Consider the following 24362-nt stretch of genomic DNA (forward strand, 5'->3'; position numbering starts at 1 on the left):
CCTAGGAATTATTGTCCACGTTTTATAGAGTAGGAAACGGAGGCCCAGGGTTCTCTTTCCATTACACCCAGGCTCCTGAGTTTCAAGCAAATAATTTAAATCTGGAGAAATCCAGGCTAAATGCTCACTCAAACTTGTGCCCACTTCAGTCAATAATTATCTGCAGGAGATTTCCTTACTGTATTAACCAAGTCTACAATCAGAAACACCCCAGTTTTTACTCTGACATTTTCACAGACCTAAATTTTCTAGCCAGAACTCCTAGCACCTTTTAAGCCATCTCTACTATGAAACTTGCAATCATGTGCTCACCTGCTTAGGAACCATACTCTCAAGTTCTCTTGCTGCTGATATCCTCTTGACTTGTTTTGTGGGTCTCCTCAAAACCAGAGTCTGATAGGTATGCTCTGTCAGTACAATATTAACAAAAAATAATCAATAAAATTGTCAGCTATGATGAGAAAAGGAAACAAGAATTTAAATAACTGTGGATTTATCAGACCATTGAGACCAGAGGCTGTGGAACAACATTGAAAAGTACAGAAAGAAAAGAACTGTCAACCCAGAATTCTATGTCCAGAAAAAATATCCTTCAAAAATGAAGGTGAAATAAAGACATTATCAGAAGAAAGACAACCAAGAAAACGAATTGCCAGCAGGCCTATTTTAAACGGAGGATTTTTTTTGGTGGGGGGAGGGGCTGTAAGAAGGAAAATGATTCCAGAGGGAAACCTGGAACTTCAGAAATGAAGGAAAAGCAACAGAAACTGTAAATACCTGGTCATCTATCATAAGTACAATACATACAGTAAATATAGAATATAAATAATAAATATATGATATATATTGTGAACCTATCTGGTTGTATATAGTAAATATAATACTGTATTTTTCTCCTCTTACATTCTTTAAAATGTGTACGATGATCACTTTGGAATGTTGTATGGCAGTTTCTCAAAATGCTAAACATACGACCCAGCAATTCCACCCTTGGTATACATATATCCAAGAGAAATGAAAACATATATCTACACGAAAAACTTGCATATGAACGTTCACAGCAGCATTATTTATAATAGTTACAAAGTACAAATAACTCAAACAGAAAAAAATAAAATCACTATATCTAAAACAGTTGTGGAATGCTTAGTGTTCAGAAGAAACTCTGTAGCATTTTTCATATTAGAAAAAGGGGTTTCATTTCTACTCAGTTCAAAACATTTTCTAATTTCCTTTAATTCTTCCTCTTTGACTCATAGCTCTACATGAATTAAATATATATGTAGATTTGGGGGACTTGCAAAGTCTCCCACAAATATTTACCTCTATTTGGAACCCCCTCTATATCTCTCAATGAGTGGTCCTCAAGTTTGAGGGTATTTTTAATGGTTTTACTGAGATATAATTTACATACCTCTTTGTACCTCCCTTTCTCCATCAAGAAAAAAGATTGCTTAACTTTTCAAATACTGATGACGCATGAAATAATCTAGAATGATACTTAAGAGTTTATGTTCTAACAGTTTTCTTAGGTTCTGTATTTGTCTATTTGGGATCCATTAATTACAGGGCCAAACTAATGACCAAAGTTGTTTACATCTCCCGCATGAACCAGAGGCCATATCTGAATCACCTTCTTTATCTAACTCTCACAGTTCAGTTCAGTTCAGTTGCTCAGTCGTGTCCGACTCTTTGTGATCCCATGGACTGCAGCATGCCAGGCTTCCCTGTCCATCACCAACTCCCAGAGCTTACTCAAATTCATGTCTATCGAGTCAGTGATGCCATCCAGCCATCTCATCCTCTGTCATCCCCTTCTCTTCGTGCTTTCAATCTTTCCCAGCATCAAGTGTCTTTTCCAATGAGTCAGTTCTTCGCATCAGATGGCCAAAGTATTGGAGTTTCAGCTTCAGCATCAATCCTTTCAATGAATATTCAAGACTGATTTCCTTTAGGATGGACTGGTTGGATCTCCTTGCAGTCCAAGGGACTCTCAAGAGTCTTCTCCAACACCACAGTTCAAAAGTGTCAATTCTTTGATGCTCAGCTTTCTTTATAGTCCAACTCTCACATCCATACATGACTACTGGAAAACCATAGCTTTGACTAGATGGACCTTTGTTGGCAAAGTAATGTCTCTGCTTTTTAATATGTTGTTTAGGTTGGTCATAGCTTTTCTTCCAAGGAGCAAGCATCTAACTCTCATACCAAGCCAATATTTCTCCTGACTTAAATCATCCTGGTCCAGGTGTCAGACAACTAGGGACAGCCTTTATGCCCTAAAGCCCACCAGAATTATTCAATATAGCCAATCCTATGCTGTTTACACTGTCATATCTGGCCTTTCCTAAGGAAATTCCAGTGGCTGTGGCCTATGCCTTCCCCTTACTCCCTTCTGCCTCCTGACAACACTGGAGCTTCCTCCTATAGCCCTGCATGGCAAGCTATGCCTCCCATTTCTAGAACTGAGAATATGAAGTTTTTTTTAACGGCACTGACGTATGTAGTCACTTAGTCACCTTTGTGTTGGGTTGGCCAAAAGGTTCATTTAGGTTTTCCTACACTATCTTACAGAAAAACCCAAATGAACTTTTTGGCCCACTCAATAAATTAACACCCAGGCACAAATAGGTTTCTAACTCAATAAATTCTGTTTTCTGATGGGGGAGAGGAGCAGTAATCACCTCTTAGGTTTCTTTTTCCAGTGCCGTCAATCTCTCTTCCCCACAGATATCAACACTGTGCTGAACTCATTATCACAAAAATGGAACTTAATTAGTGATAACCGAACTGAAAAGACAATTATGTCTTCTCTTAAGATGTTACCTACTTCCAAGACCCAAGGCTAGAACCATTAGTGTAAATGAGGACAGCAGATTAGGTTTTAAAAAAACAACAAGGAAGTAGGGTTTTGAAGATAATAACTAAATCATTAACCCTTCGGGTGGTTAATGTACCTTTTGGGCCATCCGCTGAATTTTTCTGGGCAGAACTGGCTCTCTCATTGCTTGAATTCATATCAGCAGACTCCAGGAGAGAGAAAATACACACAAAAATCACAGAAGAACAAATTTAGTAAAACTGGTAGTGAAAGGAATACAAAAAGTATACATGCAATTTCTTAGGTATCTTTCCTTGTTCTCAGCAAAGGCACGTAAGGGAGACCTTTCAGGCACAGCTCAACAACTCAGCCCTCCATCCTGGGAGCATGGGGAAAAGAGATGTAGAAAAACACGTGAGCTGGGGCCTGAGGCAGACTGGGGTTCTAGTCTCTGCCCTGTCACAATGGCCTGTGATCTTGGGCAAGTCAATGAACGTCTTGATTGCCTCGGTTTCCTCACGGGGTTCTTAAGGGGATTAAGTCAGCTAACGAATGCAAAGTGCAGTTGTTGCTCATGGTTGAAGTGCTCTGCAGACATTGCATGGTTGTTCATGCAATCACTCACCACACCTCCTTCAGAAGATATTTCATTGAGCAACTAATGTGTCTGGCACTGAGCCAAACCTGAAACCTAGTCCCTGCTGAGAGGAGCTACAAGTCTAGCAGGGACGATAATAGGAAACCACAATTATGCTAAGGTAATTGGAAAATACCACTTATTTGTTACAGAGGTGATATAACTCAGCATTAGGTTTGCACATGAGTGACAGAGACTTGAAATGAATAGTGATTCAAACTAGGTGGCAATGTCTCTCCCATATAACAGTCTGAAGGTAGGCAATTCAGGGTTTATACATTATTTCTCCTGTGACAAATCTTAGGGACTCTGACTTCTTCCAGCTCTGTTCCACTTTTCCTAAGATAAGGACCTTCATTCTTAGGGTCCAAGATGGCAACTAGAGCTCCAGTCATCACATGCACATTCCAAGCAGAATAGAGAAAAGGACAAAGAGATGAAGGAATCTTCCTTTTTTTCTAGGAAGACTCCCAGAAACTGCCACATGGCACATCTGTTTATATCTCATTAACTGGATCTTAGTCACATGGTTACACATGGATGGAAGGAAGGGAAGGAAATGTAACCTTTTCTTTACAGGTTCTCTCTTTTTAAAAAAATTATGTTATGTGTGTTATGTATTTGACTGCACCTGTTCTTAGTTGCAGCATGCGGGATCTTTAGTTCCTGCATGTGGGATCTAGTTTCCTGATCAGGGATCGAAACCCAGCTCCCCTGCATTAGGAATGCAGAGTTTTAGCCACTGGACCAGCCGGGAAGTCTCTCTCTTTTCTACAGGGGGAAGAAACAACAAATATTGGGAAACAGCTGATAATCTGTCACAAACAGTACCAGCAGAGTATTCTAGGAAGCCCCAGTGGGAATGCTTGATTCTGTTTGGGGCAGAGCTGGAGGGCTTCCAAGGAGAGAAGACATTTTCGTTCTGTCTTTAAAGATGAGTAGGAGTTTGGAGTCTTAAACAGATGGCCCACCAAGTGGCAGACAAACAGCCCTCCAGCCTCAACAATCATCACTTTGCTTTTACATAAATATGATATTTGAATGGGAAGAAGAAAGCTGAAAGGACTTCCCATCCACTATGCAGCTGGTTGTCCAACAGCAGCTGCGTTTTGCAGTGTCTAAGTGGTTACTCGGATTTGTCAGAGAAAAGACACTCCCAGAGCTCAGCGAAGCATCACACTCATTGATTTCAGGCTTCAGAGAGCTCTGTCATGGAGCGGAGAATATTCACAAGGAGATGGACTTGGTTGAAGTCATTGCTGCTGCTAAGTCACTTCAGTTGTGTCTGACTCTGTGCAACCCCATAGACGGCAGCCCACCAGGCTCCCCCGTCCCTGGGATTCTCCAGGCAAGAACACTGCAGTGGGTTGCCACGAAGTCGTTAGACCTTCACATTTGTTGGAGAGGCAGTAGGATGATGCAGAAAGAGCTCAGATTAACAGCTTTCAGTCAGTTGAAGTTAGTTATGTGGCCTGGGGCAAGTTTTCACCAGTTTGAGTCTATTTCTCCTTTTGTTAGATAAAGATAATAATGACCTACCATGCAGGGATGCTGTAAATGCTAGGATAGAATACACACAAAGAAAATTTGCACATGGGGGACTCTCCAAATTATTTTCCCACCCACTCTCATGTGTTCTGATCAGCAACCCCCTCTCTGAGCATGTGAGGCATGTTGTTGGGATGGGGGAGTAAATTAAGACTCTTCTGGGACCCTCTTCCCACTGCAGCACAGTGGAGATGGGACCGTTCCGCCCTGTCACCCTGACACTCAGATTCTGTACACTGAAGGCTTAGCTGTGATGGAACAGAGCAGCAGGGAGACCAGCTTTTGAGCCACTGTTGACACTCAATCTGGGGATGCCCAGAAATGTCTGTGAGGGACGTGGGCTTGGCCGATCTGGAATCAGCAGGTACAGGAATGAGCGTCAGGAATTTGGGTCATTATTGTTAAATGACCCTTATGTACCTCTGCTCTGGAACTTGAGGAAATTCTGGTTAAAATGAGAAAACATTCTGACAGGACATGGCTAGACAACAATTTATGGGACTGCACCTCTCCATGGATTGAATCTTTAAGAATTAGTACGAATCATGGGCTTCCCTGGTGGTTCAGCGGTTAAGAATCTGCCTGCCAATGCAAGGGACATGGGTTCTATCCCTGGTCCAGGAAGAACCCACATGCTGCAGAGCAACTACACCCATGCGCCACAACTATTAAACCTGTGCTCTAGAGCCTGGGAGCTACAGCTACTGAAGCCCTTGAGCCCGGAGCCTGGGCTCCACAACAAGAGGAGTCCCAGTTCGCAGCAATTAGAGAAAGCCTGTGAGCAACAAAAATCCAATGCAGCCAAAAATAAAATTAATTAACTTAAAAAATACCAGCCATGATGCCCATTTCACAAACAAGAACACAAAGGCTCAGATTTGCTCTAGAACTGATAAAGCTATCTACCTGATAGGTGGCCTCACCTAGACGAAAATTTAGCTCTTCTGAACCAAGCCTAGTATGTCTTCCCGCCTTGGCCTATGGCTCCACGGTGGTCACTCACTTGTAGTTTCCATATTTTGTCACAGGGTAGAAATTGTTTTTTTCTGTAACCCTGGCCTCTCCTTCAGTCTAGCCTAGTATGTTTCACTACCTATGTGACATCTCCACTTGCACCTCTCACAGGCATCTTATTAACAACTTCAAAACTGAACTCTTGATACTCTCCTACCCCAGACCCTACACTTTGCATCTCACAAACCCCACACACCGTTCAGCTGCTTAAGCCACACACTGGGACACATCCTTGACTCCTCCCTTTCCTTCTTATCCACCCCACTCCCAAAGCCGTCCATTAGCATGTCCTGAAAGATCAAAATCCCCAAAACACACTCTAGGCCTCTGCTTCTTGCCTCCTGCTGTCACTGCCTCTTCCTTGAAAGTGAAAGTCGCTCAGTTGTGTCCAACTCTTTGCGACCCCATGGACTAGTCCATGGACTTCTCCAGGCCAGAATACTGGAGTGGGTAGCCTTTCCCGTCTCCAGGGGATCTTCCCAACCCAGGGATCGAACCCAGGTCTCCCGCATTGCAGGCAGATTCTTTACCAGCAGAGCCACAAGGGAAGCCCTTAGACAACTACAAAAGCCTCCTAACTGGTGTCCTGTCTCCTCCCTTCACTATATTCTCCATCTTCAGAAGACAGTATAATCTTTTAAAAGTAGAAATCAGATGTCGCTCCCCTACTTCAGCGCATTCCTGTAGCACTGAAACCATATCCATACACCGTACTGTGGCTGAGCCAACACTGCAGGATATAGCCCCTGCCACTTTTCCCGGATCAATTTCTGCCCCTCTTCCATATTCACACTGGGCTACAGGATCACTGGCCTTCTCCCTGTTCCCTGAATATATCAACTCCCCACTTTTGCTTCAGGGCCTTTGCACATGCTGTTCTCATTTCCTGGAAGGTTCTTTCATTCACTTTTCTAACAGCTAGCTCCTTCTCGTCCTTTGTTTCTCAACTCAAATGGCACATCCTGGACGAGTCATTTGTCACACGTTCTTGATGTACTCCATGAGCTTCCCTGGTGGCTCAGACTGTAAAGAATCTGCCTCAATGAGGGAGACCTGGGTTTGATCCCTGGGTTGGGATGATCTCCTGGAGAAGGGAATGCAACCCGCTCCAGTATTCTTGCCTGAGAATTCCATGGACAGAGGAGCCTGGCGGGCTACTGTCCATGGGGTCACAAAGAGTTAACTGGACAGAACTGAGTCACTAACACTTTCATGTTTTTTTCTCCATGTACATAAGACCCAGGCCCCAAAGTGAGTGAAAGACTTGAGCTACTCTCCCAGCTTCTTCTGTGGCTGAGCACAGACATTTTACCTAGGCTCTCGCCCTCAGATGCAATGCACCTGCCTGAGACTTTAAGCTGGAAACGGGCAACGTGAGGAAGTGAGGAACCAAGCAGACTTTAGCTTCTGGAAAGACTCTAACAGGAGCAACTGGCTTTTCAAGGAAAGAAGAGTGGAGTTCCGACCGTTAGTTCCCACTATCGGTCAGTGCACATCATTCTTGGTGGCACGGCCTCTGAAACTAATGCCCTGGCCCATGCTGGGCCATCCTGGGCCGCTAATACTCTTTATTATAGCACTAATACTAATTACAGGATTGGGGGCAGGAGGAGAAGGGGACAACAGAGGATGAGATGGCTGGATGGCATCACCGACTCGATGGACATGAGTTTGGGTAAACTCTGGGAGCTGGTGATCAACAGGGAGACCTGGTGGGCTGCGATTCATGGGGTCGCAAAGAGTCAGACAGGACTGAGCGACTGAACTGAACTGAACTGAATACTAATTATATTACTATTATTCCACTAATACTAGTACCACTAATACTCTTCATTATATTCTTCCCGTTTAAAGCAGCTGGATTAGCTTCCGTTGTTTGCAAATAAGAACTACGATGATGACTCCTCCTTATAAAGGTCTTATTTGACTATTCTCCCATATTTATTAAGGGAACAAGTGACTCAGTCTCTAACAGGTAGGAGCCCTTATTTATAGCTGAGCCTCACAGGGGAAGCCAGATACATAGTTAGAAGCTTTTTTATTCCCACTCTGCAAATTCACAACATGAAACTGGAATAGGGCACGCCACAGGGTAAGACTTAAAACCTGCCACTCGTCCGTTCAACTGTGGACTCCCAGACAGATTGCTGCCACTGAAAAGCACATTTTGAACACAGCCAACTATCTCCCCGAGCAGATGGGAAAGCGTGTCTGCTAAAAACAAGAGAGAAGCTCTGTCCCCACCGTGGAATTTGATGACTCCCTCCATTCTGGTTTTCCCAGTAAAACTTCAGCTGCTTTTAAGGTTGGAAAGCTTTTGATTATTTCTATTTCTGGGGCAGAAAATGGACTCTCTTAGCTGGGTTTCTGAAATAACTGTCGGAAGATTTTATGTATTCCAGTACAAAGAAAATACATTTGCTTGACACAGTTGTGACAGGCAGTGCAAAAACACTGAATAATATTTTCTTCTCGGTCTGGGAGTGACAGCTGCCTCTCCACAGTGCCTGTTCTGTCTGTACTTCTGGAGGCTGACATTTATACCGTGTGTGCATGCTCAGTTGTACTCTTTTGGACTCTTTGCAATCCCAAGGACTGTAGCCTGCCAGGCTCCTCTGTCCATGGACTTTCCCAAGCTAGATTACTGGAGTTCGTTGTCATTTCCTACTCCAGGGGATCTTCCCAACTCAGGGATTGAACCTGAGTCTCCTGTGTCTCCCACATTGGCAGGCAGATTCTTTACCACTGAGCCACCTGGGAAGCCTCCTGACATTTATAGAGCAGTGGGAGACCTGGGTTTGATCCCTGGGTTGGGAAGATTCCCTGGAGGAGGGCATGGCAATCCACTCCAGTATTCTTGCCTGGAGAATCCCCACGAACAGAAGAGTCTAGCGGGCTATAGTCCATGGGGTTGCAAAGAGTCAGACACAACTGAGTGACTAAGCACATTATATGCTAAGCAGAGGCTGAAGAGTTGACATAGATGACCTCCTCTGTGAAGTCAAGAGATGATTGTTGAGGATCTTCTTTGTGCTCAGTCTATTCCAGGAGCTTGAGATAGAAGAGGGATAAAGGAAAAGAGGTCCTGTTCTCATAGAGTTTATATTCTAATAGGGGGAGACAGATACTGAACAACATATAAATCCTGCAGTAAGAATAGCAGGGGGCTTCCCTGGCAGTCCAGTGGTTAAGACTCTGCATTTCCAATGCAGGAGGTGCGAGTTCCATCCCTACTGGGGAACTAGGAATCACACGTGTCATGCAGACAAGAAAAAAAAAAAAAAAGACTAGCAGGGAGCATGATATGTACTGTGTGGGGAATCACAGGCGATATGATAACAGTGACTAGGGAGCCAGGGACACTGCTAAGGTAATGACAGCAAGTTGAAATCTGAAGGGCAAGAAGGAGCCAGCCCTTTCCTTCAGGAACCCTGAGGGAAGCACGTTCCAGGTAAAGGCAACAGCTGGTGACCCAACTGGACACAGGCCTGGAGTGTCCCAGAGGCAGAAGGAAGTGCAGCGAGGGAATGGAAGTGAGGACGCAGGAGAGAGAGGTGGGGGTGGCTGGATTCTGCAGAGCAATTCAGGCTGGGTTCAGGGGACTGGGGGTTCTGGAGAAGCTGGTGAGGTTTAAGCCAGGAACCTCAGCCAGTGTGTGTCTGAAAAAGGTCACTCTGGTCGTTGTGTGGAGAGCAGCTGGGGCTAAGAGTGAAAGAACAGAGCTCAAGAAGAGGTTACGGCCATGGGCCAGGAGAGGAGGGTCGTGCAGGTTGGGATTCAGGGCTCGTCTCCCCAGGCCCCTGCTTTGCTAAGTTGAGGGCCTCCTGGGAAAGCCAACAGGGCAGTTGGACAGACCAGATGAGTCTCAAGCGTGGCCAGGGTATGGAGGGAGATTTGGGCGTTACTGGCATGCAGGAAGCCAGCAGACCGTGCTCGCTTCAGCAGCATATACACTAAAGTTGGAACAATACAGAGAAGCTTAGCATGGGCCCTGCGCAAGGATGACATGCAAATTCATGAAGCATTCCATATTTTTCAGACATAAAGAACAGACTTTTGGACTCAGTGGGAGAAGAAGAGGGTGGGTGGGATGATTTGAGAGAATAGATAGCATTGAAACATATACATCACCATATGTAAAATAGACTGCCAGTGGGAGTTTGATATATGACGCAGGGCACCCAAAGCTGGTGCTCTGTGACAGCCTGAAGGGATGGGGTGGGGAGGGAGGTGGGAGGAGGGTGTTCAGGATGGAGGGGACACATGAATGCCTATGGCCACTTCATATTGATGTATGGCAAAAACCATCACAATACTGTAATTATCATCCAATTAAAATAAATAAATACATTTTAAAAAAGAAAAGAAAGCCACCAGACCAGACGAAATCACCTGGAAAGGATAGCTAGATAGAGAGGAAAGGGGCCAGGACAGAGCTGACTGATGAGATGGGGAGCTAGCAAGAAAGACAAGAGGAGGGGCAGCCAGCCAGAGAGGAAGACACTCGAAAAGTCTGATAACAAAGAAGCTAAGAGAAAAAAGGATTTCAAGGAGATGAGAGCAACCAGCCATATGAAACAGACCAGAAGAGGGAACAGACTGGGGGCCAGGCCAAGTTGGCCAGAGCAGGTGCAGAGGAGCACAGCGGGCAGGAACCATGGGGTGGCTGAGGAAGAGATGCGGGGGCAAACGAGTCTTTCAGGAAATTCTGTGGGACAGGCAGCAAGAAACGGGGGTGCAGAGACAAAATGGGTTTTCTCTGTAAAGGCAACAGATGCTAGAGGACTGTTCAACGATGGGAGTGAACCAACAGACTGAGGCGAGGGGGTGGGGGGGTTGAGGGGGGAACGATGCTGCAAAAAAGACGGTGCCAAGTGCAGGAGTGGAAGCTGAGTGGTGAGGTCCAAGCCCAAGGGCGAGGGCCCTTCCTCCTAGACAGCAGACTGCGAGGGCACATGGGGGCAGGTGGTCTCGGGGCAGGCAGGTGAGGGCCTTCCTACTGACTGCTGCTGCTTCTTTTTTTTTTCTATTTTTCTGGTTAGGCCCTGTGGCAGGCATGCAGGATCTTAGTTCCCTGACCAGGGATTGAACCCCTGCCCCTTCTGAGGTCTGGAAGGCTGAGAGACAGGACAGTGTTTAGGGTCGATGGGGACAGGATAATGTAATTAGATTTGTGTTTTGAAAAACTTGAAGGGGTACGAGAGCCTAGGCAGACGGGAGCCTCCTGCAGTAGCGAAGGGAGCTCAAACTGGGGTGTTGGAAGTGGAAGGCAGAGGGGTGGTGGTGCCCGGCGCTACACAGGAGGGAAGAAGAACCAGGAGGAGAGGAGCAAGGAGGTGTCAGGAGGATGTCCAGGCTATAGGATGAGATGAGGGTCACCAAGGAGGAGAAGATACAGAGATATGTGTGCTGCAGCCTACACTGAAAGACGGCTTCCTTTCCTCTCTCCTCCCAATCCCGGCACTTCCAGCTGCCCTTTAGCGCCCCCACTCATCCCTGCAGACCTGAGGACCCAGATCCAGGGCTGCTCCCTGAGATGACGGGGCAAGGAGTGCAGAGATGTGCAACCAACCAGAAGTCACTGAAGCTTAGGGGGCTCCAAAGGTCTGGGTGTGGACCTCACACTTACGTGATGGCAGCAGGTCCTCCTGTTCTGAGTGGCTTTCCAGACAGAGTGCCTCCTCGCAGTGAGGAAAGACATGTCTCTTCCTAGGGAAGAGGAAAGAAAGTAGTTCATCAGTTCCTTCTTGTCTTGAGGGTGACACCAGAGCAGGAGCTCTGAGACAGCTCCTCCCTGGAGGCTACGAAAGTGAGAGTCACTCAGTCAGGTCCGACTCCTGTGACTTCATGGACTGTAGCCCACCAGGCTCCTCTGTCCATGGGATTCTCCAGGCAAGAATACTGGAGTGGGTAGTCATTCCCTTCTCCAGGGATCTCCCTAACCCAGGGATCGAATCCTGGTCTCCCTCATTGCAGGAAGAGTCTTTCTGAGCCATCAGGGAAGCCCTGGAGGCTACAACAGCAGCAAGAGGACTGGCCTCAGGCAACCCAGAGCCTCTCTGTCATTCCACCTGCTGAGTGACCTCGGGCAAATTACCTAACATGTTTGATCCTATGAAAGGGTGCAAATACTAACTACTCCAAAGGGCTGATGAGCCAATTAAAGGAAATAATGTCTGCAAAGGGTAAACAGGGCAAGCACTCAACTCACAAGAAGAAAACAAAAGGCACTGGCTTTAAAAGACAAACAAAAACTCAGAACCTTGAAATGAATTGAATAAATGAATTGAAATGAATAAAATCTTGAACTAAACACTTAAAAGAGTTAACAACCTATCAAATTCTTAAGATGTTAAATTTAATATTCACTGAAATGTCATTAAATGTGAAGACAATTTCCAGGTGAGATTTTTTTTCTTTTTACTTTGAAATTCCTGGGTGTCCACGATGTCTGCTGGAGGCTAGTTTAAGGTTCGTGAGAGCAAGCCTTGAGAGAGAACCATGTCCGAGGATTTCAGTATTAAGGTCCCTCCCTGCCCAGACTAGGGGCTTCCCAGGTGGCCCTAGTGGTAAAGAAACCTGCCTGCCAATGCAGGTTAGACGTAAGAGACAACGGTTCCATCCCTGGGTCAGGAAGATCCCTTGGAGAAGGGAATGGCAATCCACTCCAGTAGTCTTGCCTGGAGAATCCCATGGACAGAGGAGCCTGGAGGGCTACAGTCATAGGGTCGCACAGAGCTGGACCCGACTGGAGCGACTTAGCACAGCATAGCAACTGCCTGGACTAGGTGGTAGCTGGATGTGGCATCGGGCACTGGGCATGGTAGTCCCTAGCTGGCACCTTACCCTTCAGCAGTCTTCTTCTCTGAAACATTAATTCTTCTCTCCGGAACCTCTCTGGGTCCAGTTTTGAGTAGTCCCAGCTGTTATAGCTGTGTGGGCAAGGATATATACCTGAGAAGGAGTTAAGAGTGATCATGAAAACTGCTGCAGAAGAGGAAGGGAGGCAGGGAACAGAAGAGTGAGGCCCCTGAGATACCCCTGCTGGTCCTGGGGGGACTGGGCATCCAGCATGAGCCACCCCCCCCCGCCCCCCGCCATGCTGGCCTTGTAGCCTGGCACGAGCCACTTCCTCTCCGTGAGACTGGTTTCTTCATTTGGAGAATGGAGATGTGAGGCCAACCCTGCCCTCCCGACAGTGTGAGGGTCAGATCTCAGTGCTGCATGTTAAAAGGACCGGGAATTATGTGAGGTGAAGGATGTGTTAACTAATCTGCTTGTGGTAAAAACTTCACGACATATACGTGCATCAAATCTTCACACTGTACACCTTAGACTTCCGCAATATCATATGTCAATTATATCTCAATAAAGCTGGGGGGAAATTTTCTTCCCTGACACAAATGACTCAGGGGGCCTAGACTGCTTATAAAACAATGTAGCTGATGCTAACCATCTGCTTCCCTGGAATTTTGGTACATGATAGACAGAGGTGCCTACATGAGCAGTCCCCAGTAAAAACCTTGGGCACTGTTTCTCCAACGGGCGTCTGGGCAGAACCATCACACATGTGTGGCTACATGTTCACTGCATCGGGATGAGGGGCTCTGCATCAATGGGAGGAGGAAGCCTGAACGTGAATTCCTTCAAACTCTGCCTGTCTGTCCCCTTAGGATCTGGTTACGTATCCTCACTCCATTGCAATAATAAATCTTAGCTATAAATAAAACTGTATGCTGAGATCTGTGAGTTCGACCACATCTCCTGATGTGGAAGTGATCCTCAACATAGGAGGAAATGTGAAAAGTGCTTACTTAGCACAGCACTCAGTCCACAGGGAACTTCTCAGCTTTCAATGACTTTAGAAGATACCTGGGTTGAGAGAGGGCGAGTGAGGAAGGAGACTGAAAAATAGTTGAAAAGCAAACGTCAAACTGGCACTGTGTGTGCTGCAGGGAGAGAGAGACAACGCTTGGTCATGTGGGGTCACACTGGGGGTGGAAGGTAGGGCTATCTGGTCAGCACACGGCAGGGGGTTCCTGGGTCCACCCACCTACAGCACATGGTTAATGGGCAGGACTGCTGAAACCTGCTCCCTGCAGATGCAGCCAGGGGCAAAGGGGGACGAGGACTGTGTCAGACTGCTTGAGGAAGCAGGCTCGCGGGTATTCCTTGGGATCTACTTGCACACTTGACTTTCCTGATTGTCAAGGAGAGAAAAGGACAACTGGCTCAGTGAGGAGGTGTGATGGCAAACAGGAACCCACCTGGGCTCTGGTGGAAGACGTGTATCTGGATTGGCTTTCCCAGGAGAAAGCAGCCCCCTCTCACCTGAAATCCACAGGCTCATTGTGTTACAGATGTCAGACTTGAACTCGTGCATGTTGAACCAGGACTGAGGGAAGCAGCAGCAGAAGCTGGTGTACAGGGCTTTACTCAGAAGCGATGGCAACCTCTGGGAGCAAAAGGAGCCCGGGCGATGTTCTAGACATTTCCACACCCAGAAAAGAGCCCCTGACTTCAGAAAGGACCTGTGATAAAATGCTCTACCTGACACTGTGCTACCTTCCTGATCACATGCTTAGCGTTCGTGCTCAGTTGCTTCACTTGTGTCTGACTCTCTGCGACCCCACGGACTGTAGCCTGCCCGGCTCCTCTGTCCATGGGATTCTCCAGGCAAGAATACTGGAGTGGGTTGCCTTCTCCTTCCAGGGGATCTTCCTGCCCCAGGGATCGAATCCACATGTCTTACGTCTTCTGCATTGGAAAGTGGGTTCTTTACCACTAGTGCCACCTGGGAAGTCCCATGAGGGGAGCAATTTCCATCTGCAGCTGCCACATATCCAGGTGCACCCCTTATCCTACGTGGAGACCACACCTCAAACATCGTGCTGTGTTGGCCAGCAACCTTCCTCTCCTCCAGTTCCTCTGCATGTGGTCTGTGGCTCAGCCCTTTCTACCACCTGGTCAAAGAGTAGCTCAAAGATGACAAGTACATTTGGCATACCCACATCTTGCTCCATCCCAGAGATAATATTAAGTCTTACTTACTGAGTTTTTTTAACGTGAACAAGTGGTACTGTTGTATCTTTTCAGCTATGCTTAGGCTCAAATTATACATTTATATCTGGCTTTATTCATTTAACATCATAACATAAATACTTCCCCAGGTTATTATAAACTCTTTGGAATTTTTTTTCCAAAAGTGACCTTCATAATATTGTGTGAGTGGCCATTTCAAAATTTACTTAAACATGACAAGATATTGTCATGTTTCTTAGACTTTGCATTACAAATTATGCAGAGTAATTATATTTATTTATGAAGTTAGCTCAGTATCTGGCACATATTAGGCAGTTAAAAATTTGTTGAATGTATGAATGAAAGCAGCTTTTACTATTTATTAGGTTATGACTTGCATTAGATGGTATAATAATAGTAATCATGGCAGCTATTATATACTGGGGGCCCATCAAGTGCTGGGTGATATGTCAGATGTCTTACAATCTCATTTAATCCTTAGGACAACTTGGTGAGAGAGGCATTATTAATATCATCCCCATTTTATGGATGATGAGACTGAGACACAGACAGCCTAAGTGACTTGTTAAGCAGACACTTTATCAGTATAAGTGCCTTTCAGCACATCTGTATCAATTCAGTTTCCACTCAGACTGTCCAGGGGAAATCCTTATATCCTTCATAATCCTGGGACTGACACCTTTTAATCTATGCAATCTAGCAGGTAAAAAGGAGAACTGAATGATTATTGTTTTAATTTATATTTTTGGTTGTTGTCAAAGATGAACTTTTTCCCCATTTGTATTTCTTCCTAGTGAATTTCTGGCTTATGTCCTTTGTCCATTGGGCCATTTTTCCTACCCATTTGTAAGACTTCTTTATGTTGTGTTGTATATATGCTAACAGTATTTTTGCATAAGTTCTCATTTGCCTCTTTGCAGTAATTTAAACAATTTATATATTAATAGTTAAATCAGTCTTTTATGGTTATTCCCTTGGGGTCATATTTAGAAAGTCCTTCCGCATCCTCAAATCCTCAAATCATATAAATGTTCACTTATATTTTCTTCTAGCAGCCCTTTTAGTGTATATAAATACACACACACATATACATACATGCTGTTGTTCAGTCACTAAGTTGTGTTCAACTCTTTGTGGCCCCATGGACTGTAGTCTACCAGTCTCCTCGGTCCATGGGATTACCCAGGCAAGAATACTGGAGTGACTTGCCATTTTCTTCTCCAGGGAATCTTCCCGACCCAGGAACTGAACCCATGTCTTCTGCTTGGCAGGTGGATTCTTTAACACTGAGCCACCTGGGAAGCCCACATACATACACACACACATATAAAAAGTATATACGTATATTCACAATTTTGAAATCACATATTTAAATGCTATAGAAATAAATAGAGAAGGAAGTTTCTTATAACCTCATTCCCTGAGTTTCCCTGGATCAGGAAGATCCCCTGGAGAAGGGAATGGCAACCCATTCCAGTTCTCTTGGCTAGAGAATCCCATGGACTGAGGAGCCTGGTGGGCGACAGTCCATGGGGTCAAAAACAGTCAGATACGACTGAGGAACTAACTCTTTCAATTTCATTCCCTAGAGATGAGCATTGCTATGAGTTTGGCAAATATTTTTCCAGACTTTTTTCCCCACTCATAGGCACACATACATATACATATACTTTTTATAGTATGGAGTTGTATAAGTTCCTTTGTTTTTCACTTAAAATATATCATTATATAGAGCTATAGAGCTACCTTATTTTTTGTAACTGCTGCATTCAGCTCAGTTCAGTCACTCAGTCGTGTCCGACTCTTTGTGACCCCATAAGCTGCAGCATGCCAGGCCTCCCTGTCCATCACCAACTCCCAGAGCCGACCCAAACTCATGTCCATTGGTGATGCCATCCAGCCATCTCACCCTCTGTCGTCCCCTTCTCCTCTTGCCCTCAATCTTTCCCAACATCAGGGTCTTTTCCAATGAGTCAGCTGTTCCCATCAGGTGGCCAAAGCACTGGAGTTTCAGCTTCAACATCAGCCCTTCCAATGAACACCCAGGACTGATCTCCTTTAGAATGGACTAGTTTGATCTCCTTGCAGTCCAAGGGACTCTCAAGAGTCTTCTCAACACCACAGTTCAAAAGCATGAATTCTTCAGCACTCAGCTTTCTTTATAGTCCAACTCTCACGTCCATACATGACTACTGGAAAAACCATAGCCTTGACTAGATGGACCTTTGTTGGCAAAGTAATGTGTCTGCTTTTTAATATGCTGTCTAGGTTGGTCATAGCTTTCCTTCCAAGGAGTAAGTGTCTTTTAATTTCATGGCTGCAGTCACCATCTGCAGTGATTTTGGAGCCCAAGAAAATAAAGTCTCTCACTGCAGCATTACAAGTCAGTATATGAAACTATCAGCTTCCCAGCTGGCTCAGTGAGTAAAGAATCTGCCTGCAATGCAGGAGACGCAGGAGACGTGGGTTTATTCCCTGGGATGGGAAGATTCCCCTAGAGGAGGGCATGTCAATCCAGTCCAGTATTCTTGCCTGGAGAATCCCAAGGACAGAGGAGCCTGCTGGGCTACAGTCCATTGAGTTGCAAAGAGCCAGACTCGATTGAAGCAACTTAGCAAGCGTGCATAGGAAGGAAGATACCACAACTTACTACTAATTACTTTCTTATGGAAAGAATGTTAAGGGTATTAACCTGGAACGAGCAGTGAATAGCTATCTAAGATGATTTGTTTTTCCTAAATAGTGGTTGATGCTCACTTTTAAGAGAGCCTCTTCGTAATGGGTCCTGGATTCACAAAACAAAAGAAAAGCATAGTTCTGGGCTATCCGGTCGAACAGCTTGCTCTGGACCTCCTTCTTTGGCTACCAGGAATACAAATAGAGAAGGAATTACAAGAATTACTTGTTGAAACAGTCAAGGGCTGAGAACCTTAACTAAGTGTTTCATTTTTAGGAATCTTATTTGCAAGGTATTTAATTTCATTTTATTTATGAAATGCTATAATAATTTGCTTTAGGATCTATAGAACATGTACAGAGAGGCAGGGTGTTGAGAAAAGCACCCGAAACTCTGAGCCAGGAGGTCCTGACTTTGCTCTCTGCCCTGCCCTTGATCAGCCACATGACGGGCCAGTTCCTAAAGCTCAGGGTTGCTGCAGGCGTGGTGCAATGTTTCCAGCCCAAGGTGTCTGGAGAAGGCATGGGTGGGGAAGGATGAGGGTGACAGGTGAGGCGTGATCCATGGGTGGTCTGTGGAATCAGAGGGGCTGATAACCCATGTTAAAGAGGCCAGGATTTAAAATAAAAAAAAGAGGCTGGGGTTTGTCCCACAGAAAAATAAGCAAGGAAAGAGAAGCAACCAGGTTTGCATTTACCTGGTACCTTTCATGAAAGATCCACCAGAAGCTATCCAGCCATATAGCTCTTACAGAAGGGGAAGAGAGAAACTTCTCTAATTCTCTACCTGAACAGAAAGACTGGAAAAGAAACACAATCCATGTTATTATTGCTTATTTATTTATTCATTCTTTGAAATTTACCTGGAGCTACAGCCAGATTCATAATCATCTCCACTCAAACCCTTCCTTTCCGCCCACATTCTATGGCTTGTTATTGTTATTAATCACACCACCTTCCCACCAATCATCTTTGGAGTCAAAATACTTTGGGGTCAACTTAGAAAAAGAAAAAAAACCTAGAGCCTGTTATACAGAGTCAAGTAAGTCAGAAAGAGAAAAACAAATATCATATATTAATGCGTATATATGGAATCTAGAAAAATTATCTTGATGAACCTATTTGCAGGGCGGGAACAGAGACACAGACGTAGAGCACAGACTTGTGACACAGAGGGGCAGGGAGAAGAGGGTACGCACTGAGAGAGCAGCACTGACATATATACACTCCCACGTGCAAAACAGGCAGTGGGGAGCTGCCGGATAACACAGGGAGCTCAGCTGGGTGCTCTGTGACTACCTGGAGGGGTGGGATGTGGGGAGTGGGAGGGAGGCTCAGGAAGGAGGGGAACAGTTGCCATGTATCTCGCGCTGGCCCATGCCATTCATTCCTTATCTCACTTTTTCACCATCTGTCTCTGTGGTTGCTGCTGAATGATGAAACTGTTATCCCCAATGTATAGAAGAGGGAAGTGAGGATTGAAAGGTTAGAATTCTTGCCTAAGCTTATACAAACGGGGAGGCTCAAAAGCAGGCAGCCTAGGACTTCCCTGGTGCTTCCAAAACAGGGGGCGCGGGTTCAATCCCTGGTTGGGGAACTAAGAATCCCACAAGCCACATATAGCGGCCAAAAAAAGAGCAAAAAGCAGGCAGCCTGGCCCCAGAGATACTGCACGGGCTGCCTCTCCTCTTACCATTTGGAGGAACAGAGTGTGTCCCGGATGCAAAGGGAAAGACTTCTTGGCAGTCCCTTCAGGCCTCCAGAAGCTGCGGGCAGAGTGCATAAGCAAGCCGCCCTTGGTAGCAAAGAGTGCTCTGAGCCCTGCTCTCGGTTCAGTCCTCTCTGCCATTCCTCATGTCTCCTTGGAGAGGTGGGACAGTCAGAGGGGTGGAGAGAGCAGACTGACACCCCACTGCCTGGATTCTCGTCCAGCTCTTACACTAATTAGCTGCAGGGCCCTGACCGATGGTACTGAATCTGTCTGCGCTCATCTGGGAAATGGAGATGGTGATGACAGTCCTGACCTCCAGAACGGCTGTGAGGGTTCAACGAGTGAACTCATGGTCTACGGGTGGCCACCAGGTTCTCTGACCCAGAGGCAAAGCTGGCTGCTGAGGGCATAGGGAGGGATGGAGGAAAAGATTTGAGGAGGCAAATAAATTTGGCATGGCCCCAAAGCAGGATGAAAGAGAGTCCTTTTAAAGGCAGGGCACAAATCTTTCTTGGGTTTCCTGGCAGCCAAAGAAAAGCAGGAGCCAGCATCAGATATAAGACTAAAAGCATTCCATGAAATGCAGTTTTTCTTGGGATTAAGGTCTCAGGAAAACATTTCCCAGGGGACCTGAGAAATGGGACATTAGTTAGCACAGCAGTCGCCATCCTGGGGGCACCCACACAGCACATGGAGCGAGAGCTCAGGTTCCAGAAAGCGTCAGTGGGCCTGTCAAGGGTACAAGGATGGGGAGAAGGTGGCACAGGAACAGTGGATCCAGGAAACACACCATCCATTTTTCATGTCATTCTTCCTCTTTTAAATTTTAGAAAAAGGAAGAAGAAAAAACTACAATCTTGTATACCTGAAACTAACACAACATTGTAAATCAATTATATTGCAATAAAGAAAGAAAAAAACTACCATCTTATCACCCAGAGAATGCTGGTGCTATCTCTTAATGGTTTCACCCCAGATATTCCTGTGTGCTGACATAATAACATTGTACTGCAGAGTTTTACATACTGATGCTTTTCATTTAATGTCATTTAATGTCATAGCACAGTATGTTAAAATACACTCTTTATAAATACTCATTAGAGTGGCAAAGTAGTCCATGATATATAAACCAAAAATGACGTACTGATGTTCTGTCATTAAACTTTTCTAATAACATTGATAAATAAAAATGATCATTTTTTGAGACGTTATGCCTAAGTGCTGTGTTGTGTGCTTATGTACGTTATTTAATTTTACAATAATGCTTCAAGGTAGAGGCTACTGTTATTGCTATTTACAGAAGAATAAACAAGAGTGCAGAGAGCTACTTAATCTCCAAGAGGTACTGCCTTCCACGTCCTTGTTATCACAAAACCACGTAGTGAACATCCTTTTTACGCTGCCCTGGAGAGAATGTGATGCTTTGAGTGCCTGCTGCTCCTTCACCTCTCTGCTAAAGAAGGCAGGGGATCCAGGACCTGGTCCCAGGGTGACCACTGCCTGCCCTGGGCACCAGCACCTGGTGAAAGGCAGCCATCCGCTTAGTGAGCACAGTCCATGCTGGAGCCTGGCACTGGAGAGCCAGCAAACACCACTGTCATACTGGGCAGTGACTGGCCTAAACAGATCATTGCTCTTAGGAAGTCAGCTTGCAAGAGGGAACAGAGGTAGAGACACAGCCGAGGGCAGCAGGGAAAAAATCATGAAGAGGAGGAGAAGGCAGAGAAAGGCTAGGGAGAGAGGGAGGAGGGACAGAGCGAGATGCAGTATGTTTTGAAGCAGTGAGACGTACAGACAGAAGAGACTGAAAAGCTGGGTGCCAGGAATGGGGGGGTAGTTAGGAGCTGAGGGGTCAATGGCCATAGCTGTTTTGGGGACTCTGGGGCTGTGCAGCTGTGAGAGGCATTGAGGCACAGCTGGAAGATGGCTGAGACAATTTTCTGGGCCTCCTCCCCTCTCAACCCCTGCTCACAACTCTCCCCCAGCTTCTGAGGGGCCAGCATTGTCTAACACACACACAAGTTCTTCTGGGCCTTAGAATACTCCCTTTCTTCCTTCCCTGTGGCTCAGCTGGGAAAGAATCTGCCTGCAATGCAGGAGACCTGGGTTCGATCCCTGGGTTGGGAAGATCCCCTGGAGAAGGGAATGGCTACCCACTCCAGTATTTTGGCCTGGAGAATTCCATGGACTTTAGAGTCCATGGGGTTGCAAAGAGTCGGACACGACTGAGTGACTTTCACTTTTACTTTTCTCCTTTCTAAGGAACCCGGCTCTCCAAGCTGGTGACTCACCCCAAGGGGTAACCGTGGGGCAAATACATATTCTAACTACTGTCTAATTAAGAAAAAAATTAAGGTTACCCATATACAACTTAGTGACTGACAAGGGAACACATGCATCACTAATTAACATGTATCACAAGGGTGTGACCTCAAAATGCTACACTAACAGGTCATGCGATCAGCACGGTTAGGAGCCCAGAGCACTGGGGGAAAGGATGTCGGTTTCATCGTCGGTCTAATCTCAGCTCAGTTGCTTGCAAACTGTGTGGCCCTCAGCAATTTACCTGCCAGACTCAATTCCCTGGGGTGTGAGTCTGGGACAGCGCTGTGTCCCACGCAGGCGGGCGGCCCAGAGGGCTCTCTCTTCTTACCTTGCCGCTAAGGGGGTTTTTCTCAGCCAGGATCACGTTGCCCACCAAGTCACAGAAGTCCACCCCATTTGGAAGATTGTTTGGCCTAGAGTCGTCAAAGGATGGGTACTGGTACAGCTCTGCCAGGAGATTTTTATCTGCTGTTTTCTAAAGACAAAAACAGAATATGAAAATGGGGTCCCTCATTTTGACAGTTTAAAACAACACAATATCTTCTCCTTTTTATCATGGAGATAATATTAACAATCTTAGAGAATGTTGAAGAAAATGAGAGTGCTTGCGTGATTCAAGCAGTTCTTATCCAAAAGATATTTACATTATTTCTATTTTCCTTTCAGGCTTTGAGCACATGTATACAAATATGTATGTGTTACTTCATTTTACAATACATATATGCATACACGCTTTTATGTCTTGCTTTATCCCCTTAGATTTTTCACATTGTCTTCAAATTCATCATATAAAGTAGTGTATCTTGTTAAGATGTGCTATAATTTAATTAACTACTCACAGATGAGTTCAAATTAGTATTATTACTAACTGGGACCATATGGTTCACCTCTTTGATGTTATTTACTTGGCATGAATTTCTCAAAATGGCACTATTAGGATCAAAGGATATGACCACCCCACCTTTATGGTTCTTAACATATATCATTAAATGGATTTTAGGATAAAAATATGATTATAAAAATGTAAAAATACAGAAAAGTAGGAAGAGAGATCAATAACCATGACCCAAAGGCACCTCCTGGAAACGTTCTGAGGGACTGAGCTCCCCTGTAACTGGGTGATGGCCTTGGCAATGGAGAACCAAGTGACTAACTGCATTGACTCTGAGTCAGGTGTCAGCTCCCCCGTGTACTGCTGTGCCGCTCTGGACAGGACATTTAGACCTGCTCGGCCACCATCATGGGTTGTATGACAGTTTTGATGTAGACCCACAACCATCGGGCTCTATGCTGTGTGGGAATTTTCCAGGCTATAAGGTGAAAAAAGGGTAACATATCCTCTAGCATTTAAAGGCTTGAATACACATGAGCTGGGTAGTTTAGAGGGAGCTTAGGAGGATCTTGCCTCCCAGAGAGCGCTAGTGGTAAAGAACTGGCCTGCCAATGCAGGAGTCAAGAGACAGGTTTGATCCTTGGGTCTGGAAGATCTCCTGGAGGAGGTAAAGACAACTGATTTCTTGCCAGGGAAATCCCAAGGACAGAGGAGCCTGGCAGGCTACAGGCTCAATGGGGTCGCAGAGAGTCAGACACAACTGAAGCGACAGCACTTAGGAGGATCTTATCTGGGACGGCTATGAGATGGGGCCAGAGTGCTACTAGAGAGGCCGCTGAGAGAGCAAAGACCCCAGGCGTGGGTATCTGAGCCAGAGGCAGGGGGCTCTGTCACCAGCAAGCTGCATGACGCTGGACGGGTCCTCTAACTGCTCCTGTCAGCTCCCTGGGGTGTCTGCAGGGACCCACAAAAAACCCCCACTGCTGTGGGAATGCACCCCTGGGAGCTCTGTGGCATGGTGGCTCTGTGTGAACTGAAGCTGAACTCATTGTTTCTAAGGATAAACAGCTTCTAAGTTCTAAAAATAAATGAAGAACTGACCTCTGGAATCCTCTTGATTCTACCTTTTTGAGGTGTTATGAGAAATTCTAAAGTTATTAAAATACATTGGTGGTGTTCAGTCACCAAGTTGTGTCTGACTCTCTGTGATCCCATGGACTGCAGCATGCCAGGCCTCCCTGTTCCTCACCATCTCCTGGAGTTTGCCCAAGTTCATGTCCATTGAATTGGACGTTAAGATAGGTTAAGATTTTCTAAAACAGGTACTCTGCCATTTTCCTACATAATCACCATCCAGGTGCCAAGGGGCCTTTCCCTGGGAATAAAATATAGTTCAGGCCCAGCAGAAACTGACCCAGCAAGAGATCCCTTACCCTTTTGATAACGAAAGATTTGACATTCCTGAATTCTGAGCCCTTGCAAATATACTGTGATTTTCCTTCGCTCTTTTCTGCAGGAGAATGAAAGAAGAGAAATAGGATGTGAGTAACCACGGGGTCTGCCCACGGCTGTGTGGTAATCATACTTGTGATTTTTCATTCATCCTGAGCAGCCAGATGGCATAACGCACTATTAATTTGCCTGAGTTGCTGACTTGCTAAGACTCCGCTCCTTATCTGATCAGACTGCTTTTGAGCTCAGAGAAGCAGTCAGGATGCGCAGGTAAAACATGGGTTTTGAAGTCAGTCTGGGGCGA

The 24362-nt window shown here is 45.7% G+C and overlaps 1 protein-coding gene across 1 annotated transcript in view; it reads right to left on the reverse strand.

Moving 5' to 3' along the window:
* Window positions 1-24362, reverse strand: part of FAM227A (family with sequence similarity 227, member A) — a 44064-nt gene that overhangs the window by 12629 nt on the left and 7073 nt on the right. Inside the window, exons 4-12 of the mRNA XM_010845226.1 lie at window positions 24040-24116; window positions 22103-22249; window positions 18437-18538; window positions 17820-17924; window positions 14352-14475; window positions 12867-12974; window positions 11650-11729; window positions 2958-3039; window positions 313-407 (exon numbers count right to left, since the gene is read on the reverse strand). Of these exons, the coding sequence (XP_010843528.1) occupies window positions 313-407; window positions 2958-3039; window positions 11650-11729; window positions 12867-12974; window positions 14352-14475; window positions 17820-17924; window positions 18437-18538; window positions 22103-22249; window positions 24040-24116 (920 nt within the window). The remainder of the gene's footprint in view (window positions 1-312; window positions 408-2957; window positions 3040-11649; window positions 11730-12866; window positions 12975-14351; window positions 14476-17819; window positions 17925-18436; window positions 18539-22102; window positions 22250-24039; window positions 24117-24362) is intronic.

The sequence above is a fragment of the Bison bison genome, unplaced genomic scaffold (assembly GCF_000754665.1).
Source record: "Bison bison bison isolate TAMUID 2011002044 unplaced genomic scaffold, Bison_UMD1.0 scf7180017864213, whole genome shotgun sequence".
Classification (NCBI taxonomy): Eukaryota; Metazoa; Chordata; class Mammalia; order Artiodactyla; family Bovidae; genus Bison; species Bison bison.